This window comes from Ictalurus furcatus, chromosome 1 (genome assembly GCF_023375685.1).
Source record: "Ictalurus furcatus strain D&B chromosome 1, Billie_1.0, whole genome shotgun sequence".
NCBI classification, from domain to species: Eukaryota; Metazoa; Chordata; class Actinopteri; order Siluriformes; family Ictaluridae; genus Ictalurus; species Ictalurus furcatus.
In genome coordinates this window covers 606,931-622,690 of record NC_071255.1, presented here as the reverse complement: position 1 = coordinate 622,690, position 15,760 = coordinate 606,931, and the positions used below count along the sequence as shown (strand labels likewise).

Sequence of the window (15,760 nt, the reverse complement as noted above, 5' to 3'; positions counted from 1 at the left end):
ATCTAGTATATAGTCATTTATCTCTTTATTGTCTTTTATTTATGTATTATTGTTTTATTATTATTGTTATTATTATTATTATTATTATTATTATTATTATTATTATTTTTTCCCATTTTATTTTAATTTTCTGCCAATCTACTGCCCACACTCCAGTCCAGTAGGTGGCGGTAATGCACCTTTAACTGGTTTGCCAACCGCCCGTAAAACAAAAAGAAGAAGAAGAAGAATATTTATATGAAATACAGCCAAAAGTAGGTGGTGAAGCTTTAAGGGCTCTAACATTACATGAGCACTCATTACAAGCCTAAGAAGAGAAGATAAAAAACGTAATGAAGCACTGTTAAATTAATCAGGAAACTGAGTGAATAACTGAATCCTACAGCAGTGTGAAAGCGGAAAGAGAACTGACCAGGCCCGGATGGGTTAATCGGGAGCACCCTGAGAATTCCTGGTGGGCCGGTGTGTTTTTTGGGCCACGAGGGCCGGTGTTGTCATGGCACTGGGTTGAAATATGGATAATGTCCCTAGGCTGCCTGCACTATTTTACCGCAGCCCCACTCTTTTTATGTATTATTTTACACAACCCACTCGAAGAGTGCAGCCTGTAGTTTAATGATGATGTCATTATCTTTTGACTCCCCCAACAGCAGCACCTTGCTAAAAAAAGAAACGTAACTTGTAAACTCCAGTCAGTGGTGCTTGTTGTCGATGCAGGATAAAGGCTAAAATCGGTAATAGAAAGCGTAAAGGCGGCGCTGAAGAGGCAAGATTAAAAAAAAGAAAGCTCTTCAAACTGATGCCAAATGTACAAAACTGAGCAGCTTTTTCACCAGCACACCAGATGAGCACGATGAGACGACCGGTAAACTAACGTTAAGCTAGTTAGGAGCAGTGCAAGAAGCTAGCAGCCGTGCAAAACAACGTTGTCTGCAAACCACCGTTCATGTTTCTGTATCAAACTTTTTCCTGTAGCTCTTCAGCAGACTCTATTGCTCATGGAGTGAATATAAGAATTAGAAGAATTGATATTAATGAAGAGTATGGTGTAGGTTACACCTGCTCAATAAAACATGCCCTGAGATAATGAATGATACCAGATGATTCAGCACTACATTAGTGAAACTGACTTGACTTGATCAGAAGGATTTGTAAAAAAAAAAAATAATAAATAAAAAAAAGGGGGGAGATTTGTGCTGAGAAATATGACAGTTTGTAAAATTTGATTGAGTGTCAGAATCAGAGCCAGGACCCAGGTGTAGGTCTATGCAGGAGATTGATGCTCTCACTGTGGAAGACACAGGTAAGCGGTGGTACCACAGTGTGTGAATAAGCAAACATGATCACATTAGTTACAAAATATACGCCTATAACAACTTTCTATGCCCAAGTGTTAGTGACCCATTATGTTTTTTATCAAAAGGTAGTAGTCTAAATATACAAAGCCCATGATTGAATGGGAATAGGATAAAAGTCATATGAAATAAGCCCGTATATTTTACCATTTGGACATTTTAGTAGTTTAAATTAAAACGTGCTTTCCATGTCAAATATGTTAAAGCTTACAGAATGCTTTTTATTGTGATTAAGGTGCACTCGAGTCTAGAGATACAGAAGGACATGTGAAAGGGAGAGCAGAGTCTACTCAGGGACTGATAACAGAGGCAAGAATTCAGCAGCACAACCCAGAACCACAAGCTAGGAACAAGGCGATGAAGATGATTCTAGTGATAGTTTTGATCACTTTGCTCGACCTCAGTCACAAGATATACATACATTTTTTTCTTATCATCCTCAACAAACCCCAAATGTTCCTATACCAAAGGTTTTCAATAGCAAACATGGAACAAACCACATGGATGAAGACTTACTGTGAAAAAAAAACAATCTCTGTACTGTTCTGTTTGTTTGGCATTTGCACCTTTGGTAAGTGATGGCCCTTTCATAAAGGGAGGCATGAATGACTGGAAACACTTTCACCAAAGGATAGTGGAACACGAAAAATGTAAGACACACAGAGATAGTGCAGATGCTTACTTTCTGAAAATACAAAAGGCAGATGTAAAAAGCCTGTTGACTGGCAACCAAATGTCATTACGTGGTGAGCAAGTGAAAAAGAAACGCCAGGTGATGGAGCGCATGGTGGACGTTGTTAAAGTCATAGGTTAATGTGGCCTTAACTGCAGGGGAGATGAAGAAGAGGCAGGTTATAGCTTAGAAAACATTTCTGTTAATCATGGTAACGTCCTGGAGTTGATTGTACTCTTGAGTAGATATGACATTTGCCTCCAACAGCATGTTAACACTATATTTTAATATAGTCAGTCGTGAACTAAAGTGGGCCGGTCTAAAGCATGAAACTCCAGGGCTGGAAATGAGTCCCACTCCGGCCCTGGAACGGACAGTAAGGAATAAATATTATAATGATTTTTTTTCTAAAGACCACAGGACACGTATTCAATTCAATTTTATTTGTATAGCGCTTTTTGCAATAGACATTGTCTCAAAGCAGCTTTACAGAAATATCAACATGGTATACAGATATTAAAGGTGCGAATTTATCCCAACTGAGCAAGCCACTGAGTGGCGACGGTGGCAAGGAAAAACTCCCTAAGATGTTTTAAGAGGAAGAAACCTTGAGAGGAACCCGACTCAGAAGGGAACCCATCCTCATCTGGGTAACAACAGATAGTGTGAAAAAGTTCATTATGGATTTATATGAAGTCTGTATGGCCTTAGGAGCAGCCGTAGTCCCAGCAGTCTGGAATTAGAGAAGATTTGAGCTCCATCCAGAGGCAGAAAGGACCTGGATCTCTAGTATCTCCATAAATTCGTGTGGGGCTCGGCGAAAGGAGAGAGGGAGAAAAAAGATAATCATGACTGCGAAGTAGTAGAACAGAATCTAGTCAGGGTAGGCTTGAGTAAACAAATACGTTTTAAGCCTAGACTTAAACACTGAGACTGTGTCTGAGTCCCGAACACTAATAGGAAGACTGTTCCATAACTGTGGGGCTCTATAAGAGAAAGCTCTTCCCCCTGCTGTAGCCTTCACTATTCGAGGTACCGTCAAATAGCCTGCATCTTTTGATCTAAGTAGGCGTGGCGGATTATATAAAACCAAAAGGTCGCTTAGATATTGTGGCGCGAGACCATTTAGTGCTTTATAGGTTAATAAAAGTATTTTATAGTTAATGCGAGATTTTACTGGGAGCCAATGCAGTGTGGATAAGATCGGGGTGATGTGGTCGTATCTTCTGGTTCTAGTTAGGACTCTAGCAGCTGCATTCTGGACTAACTGGAGCTTATTTATATTCCTACTGGAACATCCAGACAGTAAGGCATTACAGTAATCTAATCTAGAGGTGACGAATGCATGAACTAGTATTTCCGCATCTTTTTTTCCGCATCACGTATAGCATTGGACATCCACTAAAACTTGTCATAAATACAGGATTTGTGCAGCTTTTGATTTTCAGTCAAAGCCAGATGTAGGCTCTTCTACAACCTCGTAGGTCATGGAAGCTAATCACTGATACTCATCCAAGATGTTTGAAAGTCTAGTCTTGTAGTTCTTCCTCACTTCCATTGCTGGACTCAGGAGACCCCCATGGTTCAAAGAGGTCTTTTACTAATCCACACACTCATGTGTGTATGTCACTTGGATGAACACTGATCCACTTCCATTACACACAAACTGCGAGTGTAAATTCACTTTCAGAGACACGTTGCTTCACATTGCATATTTCATTAGAGCAGAAATATGGTGAATGTTTCTTCCTCCTTTAAAGTGATGTACTGGAGACATTCAGTCCAATTTGATAACCTGAACTGAACCTGACAACAACAACGTGTAAAAACATGTGTCATGAGTGAATCTAGAAAAATCTGCTTAGGTATATAAAGGAATATATGTTCACAGATATATTGGATATGGAACCATGATATTTACGCTTTGTAGCTGTTTGGATAGTTTTCTCCCAGAGCTGAGGCGGGAGGTATATCAGCTAATCACGTGTGAAATGACATTTCTCAGTGAACCATCATATCCAGAGGACAATTCACATGTGTAACCATGCTGAAAACAACTGTGACAGCAAACTCAAAGAAATGATAGAATTAATCTGAACAAAATCTCACAAATGTGAAAAACAAAACCAACAAAGTCACATTGTGTTATAAACGACTGTGTAGACATCTAACATGTTCATTATGACCACTGTTATTGTGTGTAATTAGATATAAGTGAGCTTTTCTCCCTAATGCAGACTGGACCATAATGACACCCAGCTCAGGTACTGAGAAGTGGCCTCATACAGTCTCACTGGAAATCCTGATGAAAAGTAACAGAAATAGTTTTTTTTTATTGTTTTCACGTGTGTGTGTGTGTGTGTGTGTGTGTGTGTGTTTGATTATATGCATGAGGATGTGTTATTTATAAGTATGATTGATGAACACAACACAACAAGGTGTGCCGTTACAGAAGATTAATCAGTACATTCTGACAGATCAGATTAGAGAATTCGACACTGCTGTGCTATAGATGTAAATAACCTGCTCCAGCAAGAGGTAATATAACATTTACTTCTATTTTTAATCAATTTGTGAGGCAAAATTTTTTATATACGTTTATCACACACGAGTCATAATGTTGAATAAGTAAATATGATCATGGGGCACAAAAAGTAGGGGGGGAATCTGACCTGGATTTTAGTGAGGTGGTTAGAAAAGTGAGAGACAGACAGGTGTATGACAGACAGATATCTTACATACTGCTCAATAATGTAAGAATTATTCCGTGTAGACTTTTACGTTAAGTTGTAAATTCACTCATACGCATGAATCTGTTATTTCTCCTGTAGGGGGCAGTCGGCTCGGCCTTGGGCCATCACTAGAGGGAGCCAGAGAGCACAGTGTTAATTATAATCAGTGCTAATCAGCTCCACCTGTACCTGGGTCTGTTTAAGGAGAGCTCTGCACTCACTCACTGTTCAGTGTGGACTCAGAATGTCTACGTGGTGGTGTTCAGTTCTCAGCTGCTGATCGCTGTAACTATTCTCCTGCTAAGTTCTCTGGCCTCTCCAGTCTACTCTCGAGTCTAGGCCTGAACTCTTAGTTTATCCTCCAGACTTTGGCTTGCTCTGTACTCTGGTCCATCTGTGTCTCTGGAGGGGGATCACTGGGATGAGATCTCACCTCCAATCCCTGGAGATTAGGGTTCAAAGACTGCATGGAGTGACCTCCTTATTCCATTCTACCACACACAGATCTAACCAAACACACTGGATCATTACATAACAAACACACACCAACGATGTTAACCATGAAACTGTATTTTTACAATAGTTCCTTTATTTTATTTCAGTTAGAAATTTCTGAAACACAGAAAATACACAGAGTACCAAGTTTCAGGTCCGTGTAAGAACAAGATACAGAGAAGATAAATATCAACATGTGTATGAAATTGTATGGAACGACTTTACAGTAAATGTACAAGAAGGTTTTCAATTCTGTTTTTAAAATGATGTAAAGATCTTCAGTATTCAGAGTGTCTACATGGTTATTATTTACAATGCATTTTCTTTTCTGTGTTATAATGTGAGATTACTTCTACTCATATACATGACATGTTGTGACCTGAGAACCGGAGATTTATTATTATTATTATTATTATTTTATTATTATTATTTTTTTTTCCCATTTTATTTTAATTTTCTGCCAATCTGCCAATTTCAGATTCCAATTCTGCCAATTTCTGCCAATATTATTATTATTATTATTATTATTATTATTATTATTATTATTCCAGCCTGCAGTGAGGTGGAGCTGAGTGGATAAAGGATGTGATCAGTTACGGTTATTGCTGTGGAGCTTCTGCATCTGAATGTGAATGATTCATCCCTTAATTCTGTAAGACAGAGAACAGGACAGAATGACAACGTTAAACACCATCCATCCTCAGAGTCCTTACACACACACACACACACACACACACACACACACACACATACACTAGACACTCACACACACAATGTTAAATATTTAATAGAATAATGAACAGTGTTTTGAGGACCAACAAGGATCAAATATCCTGAAAATGTCAGGGTCGAATATCTTCATTTAAAATCATTTTTATTTAAATATATAAAAGAGCTCACTATTGGCTTTTGGTAACTGAAGGTAATATTAGGATTATGGTCTTAGATATAAAGTGATGATCTGACCTCTCTGTGTGTGTGTGTGTGTGTGTGTGTGTGTGTGTGTGTGTGTGGAGACAGTAACTCACTGTAGTGTCTCCAGTGTACAGTGTGGATCCTTCAGTAGATCAGAGAGCAGCTTCACTCCTGATTCTCCTGGATTATTGTAGTACAGATTCAGTTCTCTCAGGTGTGATGAGGTGTTTGACCTCAGAGCTGAAGCCACAGCAACACAACCTTCATCTGTAATACCGCATTTACACAACCTGCAGAGAGTAAAAATCTCACTTACATACACTACATACACAACATACACTTACATACAACATACACAATCTGTATATACAGTACACTTACTGTGTGTGTGTGTGTGTGTGTACCTCAGTATCTCCAGTGTACAGTGTGGATTCTCCAGTCCAGCAGAGAGCATCTTCACTCCTGAATCCTGCAGGTTATTGTTACTCAGGTTCATTTCTCTCAGTCTGGAGGAGTTTGAGGTGAGAACTGAGGACAGAGCTCTACAGCTTTCCTCTGTCAGATTACAGTCACACAGCCTGGAAGAGAAATGATGAAATATGTGAATATCTGATTGATAAATGAGTTTAATTTCCATCAGTTGAACACAAGGTTCTGATGTCAGAATAAAATATAAATATAGAGACAGTGTATTTGTACTCGGACAGATCCACGTGTCTCAGCTCATATCAGACGATGTATTTAACAACAAGAAAGGGAAAGAGATGGATAGAGGTGGAGACACAAGATATTAAACAGCTTTAATAACAATTCTCAAGTATATTTATTATTTATTCATGATTAAGGATTAATCTACACAGTAAATACGATTCTCCTGTACACATTTGGGTTTCTCAGTACCTCAGTTTCTCCAGTGTACAGTGTGGGTTCTCCAGTCCAGCAGAGAGCAGCTTCACTCCTGAATCCTGCAGGTTATTGTTACTCAGGTCCAGTTCTCTCAGATTGGAGGAGTTTGAGGTGAGAACTGAAGATACAGCTCTACAGCTTTCCTCTGTCAGATTACAATAATACAACCTGGAAGAGAAATGATGACATATCAGAACTCTGATCCCAAACACACACAAACACAGCCACAATCCAGGTAAAGTTTACAAAAAATAAATAAAGTGCGCCATTTACCATTTATATAACGAACGTAACCATGGGTTAAACACGGGACAGCTGAAAACAATGACGGCACACATTTGGGAAACAAAAAATGTCAAAACAGGGCAGGGACAGAACATAACCATAACAAAAGCACGTGTTCAACGTAAACAAAGTCAATGTCATTGAAGACCGAAAAGCGTGCGTTCGCTAAGAGATCGTACACGAGCTTGTGCTTCAGTTTTCCGAGCACGCTGCAATACTGCAGCACTGGCTCAAGGGGAAATCGTGACAACAGTGATTGGATGATTTAAATGTCTGTGGGAAAACATGGTGTCTGCAGCTTTAAGAGACAAAAATTAATTGTGCTGTATCTCGTAATATGTTTCCTTTGACCTCAACTCATAACTATTTTTAGTTTATTGGGGTTTTTGTCTGTAATGAAATAACATGTACACGACACGTTACATATGTTATGAAGGTTTGTTCCTTCCTCAGAGCCACAGGTGAGACTATCATCAATCAGTGATAGTTCTGGGGAACGACAGGATGATGGAGTATTACACTCGATCTCACAAGTCTAATGTGCACTGATTTATGGGCTCTAGATCTTGTGTTGAATTCAGTACAGGTGGTGTGTTCATGTCAGAAGGTTGGTTTAGTAACGTTACTGTAAAACGTGAACAATCTTCTGTAACAGTACCAGAAGTTTGTTTAAAGATGATTAGAGTAATTATTAACCAGCATTAATCCAAACAGTGCAGTTCAGTGTTACATTAAAATAATAAACCATGCAGTAATACATTTATAAATAAAAATACTCACTCAGCTTTTCTGGAGACTTTGACCACTGGCAGCAGCTTCAGAAGACATTCCTCTGATGGGTAATATTTCCACAAATTAAACTCCTCCAGCTCCTGTCCTGAGCTCAGTAACACAAACACCAGAGCTGACCACTGAGAAGGAGAAAGTCTGGTTCCCCTGAGACGACTGTTACCTCCTCTGTTCAGGTAAGTTTGTATTCCCTGCACTAGAGAATGATCATCCAGTTCATTCAGACAGTGGAACAGATTGATGGATTTCTCTGGAGATGGATTCTCCCGGATCTTCTCCTTGATGTACTTGACTATTTCCTGTTTGCTGTGAGAGCTGCTTCCTGTCTGTGGCATTAAGCCTCGTAAGAGAGTCTGACTGGACTCCAGTGAGAGACCCAGAAGGAAGCGGAGGAACAGGTCCAGGTGTCCATTCTCACTCTGTAAGGCCTTGTCCACGGCACTCCTGAGGAGATCAGACATGTCTGACTTGGTGAGAAGATCAGACAGATCAGTGGTTTGTTGTTCTGTTACATTTCTGCTGATGAAGGAGAGAAACGTGTATAAAGCAGCCAGAAACTCCTGAACACTCCGATGTACAAAGCTGAACACCTTCCCCAGGTGAAGCCCAAACTCCTCTCTGAAGATTTGGGTACACACTCCTGAGTACACTGAAGCTTCTCTCACATCAATGCCACACTCTCTCAGGTCTTCCTCATAGAAGATCAGGTTTCCTTTCTCCAGCTGTTGGAAAGCCAGTTTTCCCAGTGCCAGGATACTCTCTCTGGTCTGCTGAGGATCAGGGTCACATTTCTGATGGTACTTTTGGTCCTTGTGTTTGATCTGAAAGATCAGGAAGTGTGTGAACATTTGAGTCAGAGTCTTGGGGATCTCTCCACGCTCTGCTTGACCCAACATGCTCTCTAGAACAGTGGCTGAGATCCAGCAGAAGACTGGGATGTGGCACATGATGTGGAGGCTCCTTGAAGACTTCACGTGTGAGATGATTTTATTGGCCAGGCTCTGATCACTGATCCTCTTCCTGAAGTACTCCTCTTTCTGAGGATCACTGAACCCTCGTACCTCTGTTACCTGGTCTACACACTCAGGAGGGATCTGATTGGCTGCTCCTGGTCGAGAGGTTATCCAGAGGAGAGCAGAGGGAAGCAGATTCCCCTTGATGAGGTTTGTGAGCAGCACATCCACTGAGGCTGACTCTGTCACATCACACAATCTCTCATTCTTCTGGAAATTTAGAGGAAGTCGACACTCATCCAGACCATCAAAGATCAACACCACTTTGTAGGAGTCTATTAATTCTAGTTTTCTTATTTCAGGGAAAAAGAGATGAAGAAGATCCATCAGACTGAGATGTTCCTGCTTCATCAGATTCAGCTCTCTAAAGGGAAGTGGAAACATGAAGGTGACGTCCTGATTTGCTTTTCCTTCAGCCCAGTCCAGAATGAACTTCTGCACAGAGACTGTTTTTCCAATTCCAGAAACTCCTTCAGTCAGAACTCTTCTGATGGACTTGTCTTTAAAGAGATCATTACATTTGATGGGTGTCTCCTGTGCTGCTGGTCTCCTGGACGCTGTCTCAATCTGTCTCACCTCATGTTCATTATTGACGTCTCCACTCCAACCCTCTGTGATGTAGAGCTCTGTGTAGATCTCATTCAGAAGTGCTGAACTTCCAGGCTGTGAGATTCCTTCATTAATTCTTTTAAACTTCTCTCTCAGGCTGGATTTCAGATTTGTCTGATACACAGAGGCCACAGACTCTAATAAACAAAGTAATAACATGTTTTAATGCAAAATCACTTTAAATAAATAAATTAAATATTGATGTACATTCCTGATTAATGTATTAAATTTAGAAATAAAAACATATACAGTGCAAACTAAAACTAATTTCAGATTATTAATATTATTGACTAATTCATCTTGATAAATTGAATATGATGTGTTTAAGTATGAACAGAATTTAAGTTGATAAAATAAAGTCATGACTCAGAGCTCTTACCGTTCTGCAGTGTGTTAGCGAGAGCTGTGTGATTTCTGCTGAGTTTTGATTTCTTCTGTTGTGGTCTGTGAAGAAATAAAACACATGATGTAATATAGACTATATGTATTCATAGCTGCACAACACACACTAATAAATACAGAGACAGATATTTAACACTATCCTCTTAACACAATACACTGATTTCAGGATTTCCGCACTGACACTAACATGTTTAGAGAGAAATGTTTTAATGAATGAATGAATAATATACAGTATCTCACAAAAGTGTGTGCACCCCTCACATTGTTGTAAATATTTGATGATATCTTTTCATGTGACAACACTGAAGAAATGACACTTTGCTACAATGTAAAGTAGTGAGTGTACAGCTTGTGTAACAGTGTAAATTTGCTGTCCCCTCAAAATAACTCAACACACAGCCATTAATGTCTAAACCGCTGGTAACAAAAGTGAGTACACCCCTAAGTGAAAATGTCCAAATTGAGGGATGAGGGAAAAACAGTTTGAACAGGATAAATAGTTTCTGTTAGCTCTTCCTTTTCCTTTTTGAAGTGTATGTCTCAGTGTAAATGTCCCTTCTGTTTTTTATTGGTGAGAAAAGAACTAAAACTCCTCACTGTACTGACCTCGGATCAGGAGAACTGTCTCTGTCTCTGAAGTTAGCTGGTTGAGGCATTGACCCGTCGCTCTTCATGGACACACAGCTGGGTTCTGGTGAGTCTGATCTCTTTCTCTTCATCATTCTACAACACAGATATTATTAAAGCCAGAAATTAAGGGAATTGGACATGTTAATATAATACGGATTGTATACAGATGATTGTATATAAAGTTTGAAGTAGCACAGAACCTCTTAAACAATCTTAATCTTATTCTAATAAGCAGCAATTTAAATAATACAGACAAAATGAAAGACAAGTTCTAGCATTCTAACCGACCATATGTCTAAAATATTTAAAAGGCGCAGACATTAATAAAATCAGGTTAAGACGTACAGTGCTGTGAAAAAGTATTTGCCCCATCCTGATTTCTTGTTCCTGTTTTTGTGTATATTTCATACTAAATTGTTTGCAAAATTAAAACTAAATCTAAGATAAAACAAAGGCAACCTGAGTAAACACAAAATACAGGATTTTAAAATGATAATGTTATGTGTTGAAGTAAAAAAGTTATCTAATACCAACTGGTCCTGTGTGAAAATGTATTTGGATTAAGCAGCAAGAAAACAGTTCAAAGCATAGTAGTAAGTCCTAGTCCTAGTGAAGTGAAAGTCTGATCTCCAGGTATTAGAAGTGTTTGGTTTCAGTTGTTGCTGCTAAAGGCGGCACAAACAGATTTTACGTTTAAGGGGGAAATTAGTTTTTCACATGGGTGATAGGTGTTGGATAACATTTCTTGTGTCAATAAAAAATAAATAAATAAATAAAAACTGTATAGTGTGTTTACTCAAGTTGCTTTTGTTTTATATTGTATTTCGTTTGAAGATCTAAAACTATTTAGTATGAGACATAAACAAAAACAGAAGAAATCAGGATGGGGGCAAATATTTTTTCACAGCACTGTACAAACAAACAAACTTGTACTGTGAACAAATATATTTACAGGGTTATTTTGCGACTTAACTACTGCTTCTAACCGAGTCAGTCATTTCATATATATATATAAACAAACATTTTCATTCAGTAACTCCAGGACAACTAACTATCTCCGGGGCCCCACCCCCACATCAGTCTTGTTCTTCTTACTTACCATGCAAGAATGAACTCAATTAATTATCTTTGATGAGGGAAAAACAGTTTGAACAGGATAAATAGTTTCTGTTGGCTCTTCTTTTTCCTTTTTGAAGTGTATGTCTGAGTGTAAATGTCCCTTCTGTTTTTTATTGGTGAGAAAAGAACTAAATCTCCTCACTGTACTGACCTCGGATCAGGAGAACTGTCTCTGCCTCTGAAGTTAGCTGGTTGAGGCATTGACCCGTCGCTCTTCATGGACACACAGCTGGGTTCTGGTGAGTCCGATCTCTTTCCCTCCATCATTCTACAACACAGATATTATTACAGACAGAAATTAAGGGAATTGTACATGTTAATATAATACGGATTGTATACAGATGATTGTATATAAACTCTGAATTAGCACAGAACCTCTTAAACAATCTTAATCTTAGTCTAATAAGCAGCAATTTAAATAATTCAGACAAAATAAAAGGCAAGTCCTAGCATTCTAACCGACCATATCATGTCTAAAATGTTTGAAAGCCGCAGACATTAATAAAATCAGGTTAAGACGTACAGTGCTGTTAAAAGTATTTGCCCCCATCCTGATTTCTTGTTCCTGTTTTTGTGTATATCTCATACTAAATTGTTTCTGAAATTAAAACAAAATCTAAGATAAAACAAAGGCAACCTGAGTAAACACAAAATACAGTTTTTTTTAATGATTATATTATTTACCGAAGCAAAAAAGTTATGCAATACCAACTGGTCCTGTGTGAAAATGTATTTGGATTAAGCAGCAAGACAACAGTTCAAAGCGTAGTAGTAAGTCCTGGTCCTAGTGAAGTGAAAGTCTGATCTCCAGGTATCAGAAGTGTTTGGTTTCAGTTGTTGCTGCTAAAGGTGGCACAACCAGATTTTACGTTTAAGGGGGAAATTAGTTTTTCACACAGGTGATAGGTGTTGGATAACATTTCTTGCTTCAATAAAAAATAAATAAAAACTGTATAGTGTGTTTATTCAGGTTGCTTTTGTTTCATGTTGAATTTCGTTTGAAGATCTAAAACTATTTAGTATGAGATATACACAAAAGCAGAAGAAATCAGGATGGGGCAAATCTTTTTTCACAGCACTGTACAAACTAACAAACGTGTACTGTGTACAGGTTTTTATTGGTGAGAAAAGAACTAAATCTCCTCACTGTACTGACCTCGGATCAGAAGATCTGTCTCTGTCTCTGAAGTTAGCTGGTTGAGGCATTGACCCGTCGCTCTTCATGGACACACAGCTGGGTTCTGGTGAGTCTGATCTCTTTCCCTCCATCATTCTACAACACAGATATTATTACAGACAGACATTAAAGTGGAAAAAAAAAACTTCATGCGAATAAAATATACGTGTACTGTGTACAAACACATTTACAGGGTTCTTCTACAAGCAACTTTTTGGGACTTTCCGAGCATGAGCTAACGACTTTCTAGATCTGTCACGGTAACAAATTTCATTGAACAATATGTTATCCCAGAAATAACTGTGATAAACTATATTATTGTCATTTTAAAACCATTTAAAAACCACTGATATAATGCTAATATAATAGCACAGTTTTTGTCTTCTGACAAAAAATATCCTTTTAATTTAGTCACTTTTTCATCATGTCATATTTATTCATTTTAGTCATAGTGAGTGTTTATTTATTTATTTATTTATTTATTTTATTACTTTAAATCCTAAACTAAGCTACACTAAGCTAAGCTAATTGGCTACTGCACGATGGCGCTGCTCCTGGCAGTGAGCAGGTGTGGACTGGGATGGCGTGTGCGCTACTATCTTCACTTCCACTAGGAGTCGCTGCACCAAGTCGCTCCGGAGTTCCATAAAGATACACTTTTCTCAACAAATCCCAGGACACTGATAGTAAAGAGTAGGGGTATAACCCCGGGGGATCTGCACAACTCTAACAATTACTTCAGGGACGTGAAAAAAGTATTTGCTGAAGACGAAACATTAGATTAATGAGAAGAAAGAAACGGAAGGTGCGGTAACCCTGGGCTCGATACGGAGCGGATAAGGACAGATAAGGACATGATCTAATGTTCAGAGGAAATAATGATTACTTACCGATTCCGAGGAGAGTTTAAATCACACACATGAAGCGACTCGGAATAATGTGAAGACCGAAGATCAGTAAAACACGCAGATATCCGAGATCACGTCGTACAGAATACAGTCACTGCTGTTTGTAGTGAAAGTGAAACTGTGCTGCGTTTCCTGTGAACAGGTTGATGACGCAGGTGTGTGTTTCTACCTGTCAGAAAATACAGATCTCTACTTTTTTTGGAATCTGAATGTGTGTATTGCAGCTCTACAGGTTTAAGTGTGTATCACGTCTCAGACTATTATTGTCCCTGATGTCGCAGATGTTTTATTGTCCACATCTGCACAGGAATAAAGATAGTTTGTGGTGCTTTTGGCTGTAAATGGGCTACTGTAGACATGTAAACACTACCTCGTGTTATTCTGCATGACCTCCACGTCCACATTTTTAAACTGCTTAAAAATGATTTCTTTTATAACGTGTGCAACTCAAAAAAGTTAAACACGTAGAAGACTGACACCACCATCATCTGGATCAGGTTGATTAGTGAATTTTCCTCAGCAGTGTGTTTGTCTGTCAAACCTTTTATAAGTGGGTGAGATGGGAAGGTGAAGAGTAACCTACACGGTCTTCAAGTATGAGTTCATGCAGATTCTCTTGTTTCAGATAGAACCTGACTTGTGAACATTTACACACACACACACACATTTGATATCTGATGTCTTACAGCTCTATTACCTTGGCATTGTGTAATAATAACACACAGACCTGTCTCTCTGCCTTCATCCATGTCTCTCTATCCCCGCCGTTAGATAAATAAGATTATATAATATTTAATAAAATGACCGTTTAGATGGTCTACAAGGATCAAATAGATCATCGTGATTAAATTTTGTTTGAGCTCTTGAGTCGACCACTTATCAGAAAATCAGTGTTACAGGCCTTTATCATTCAACACACTGCTATAATAAAGTAAACACTCTATTTTCAGATAAAACTGGATATGTGAAAACTTTCACCGATTGGTTTAACTCTGTCTGATGGATTCATACAGATTGGCATTGTCAAATATTCATCTTCTAAGCCATAAAATGAAATAAAGCCTTTGTTGTTTAAATAAGTTGGTTTTCTTCTAAATAATAATAATAATAATAATAATAATAATAATAATAATAATAATACACTTCATGATCTACGAAATAGATCAGCACGTCATGTTGTTTAATGCTGTTAAAACCTTGTGTCTGAAGTATATTACAGTATAAACATCAAGTCTATATGTATAAACTTGTATATTTAAATATGCTATGTATATATTTATTTATTTATGTATATTTTTAGCTTTTATTTGCACTTCAAACTTTATTTTTATTTTACCATTATTCTTCATCTAGTGTAACTTCAGTGCATATACAGTCCCCTCTGAAAGTATTGGAACAGCAGGGTCAATTCTATTGTTTTTCTAATTTACTTTAAGACTCTGTTCCTATACTTTTGCTCACCTAAAAATTGGATGGTCTGCCACCAAAAATGTGAAAAGGTGCCATGTTCTAAGTTGTTTAACACTTCTAGATGTAAATATCAGGAAATGAAAGCTGAAATTCTGATCTGTCTCATATTCATCTTTTGATCTGAAACCCAAATATCTTCAGTGCTTAGCAAAAACCCAAAAGAATGAGTCTTTCTGTTCCAGAACTTTCAATGTGTTTTATTAAAGCTTTAGATTTAGATACTCACTGTGTTTTTACTCCTGAAAAGTTTTACTGTCCCCTTCAACATAAAACTCATATGCG

At 38.1% G+C, this 15,760-nt stretch overlaps 1 protein-coding gene across 1 annotated transcript in view; it reads right to left on the bottom strand.

Moving 5' to 3' along the window:
• Positions 1 to 15,546, bottom strand: part of LOC128618421 (NLR family CARD domain-containing protein 3-like) — a 78,465-nt gene extending 62,919 nt beyond the window's left edge. Inside the window, exons 1-5 of the mRNA XM_053642105.1 lie at positions 13,991 to 15,546; positions 13,080 to 13,196; positions 12,075 to 12,191; positions 10,781 to 10,897; positions 10,152 to 10,216 (exon numbers count right to left, since the gene is read on the bottom strand). Of these exons, the coding sequence (XP_053498080.1) occupies positions 10,152 to 10,216; positions 10,781 to 10,897; positions 12,075 to 12,191; positions 13,080 to 13,195 (415 nt within the window). The 5' untranslated portion in view covers position 13,196; positions 13,991 to 15,546. The remainder of the gene's footprint in view (positions 1 to 10,151; positions 10,217 to 10,780; positions 10,898 to 12,074; positions 12,192 to 13,079; positions 13,197 to 13,990) is intronic.
• Positions 15,547 to 15,760: the final 214 nt, after the last annotated feature.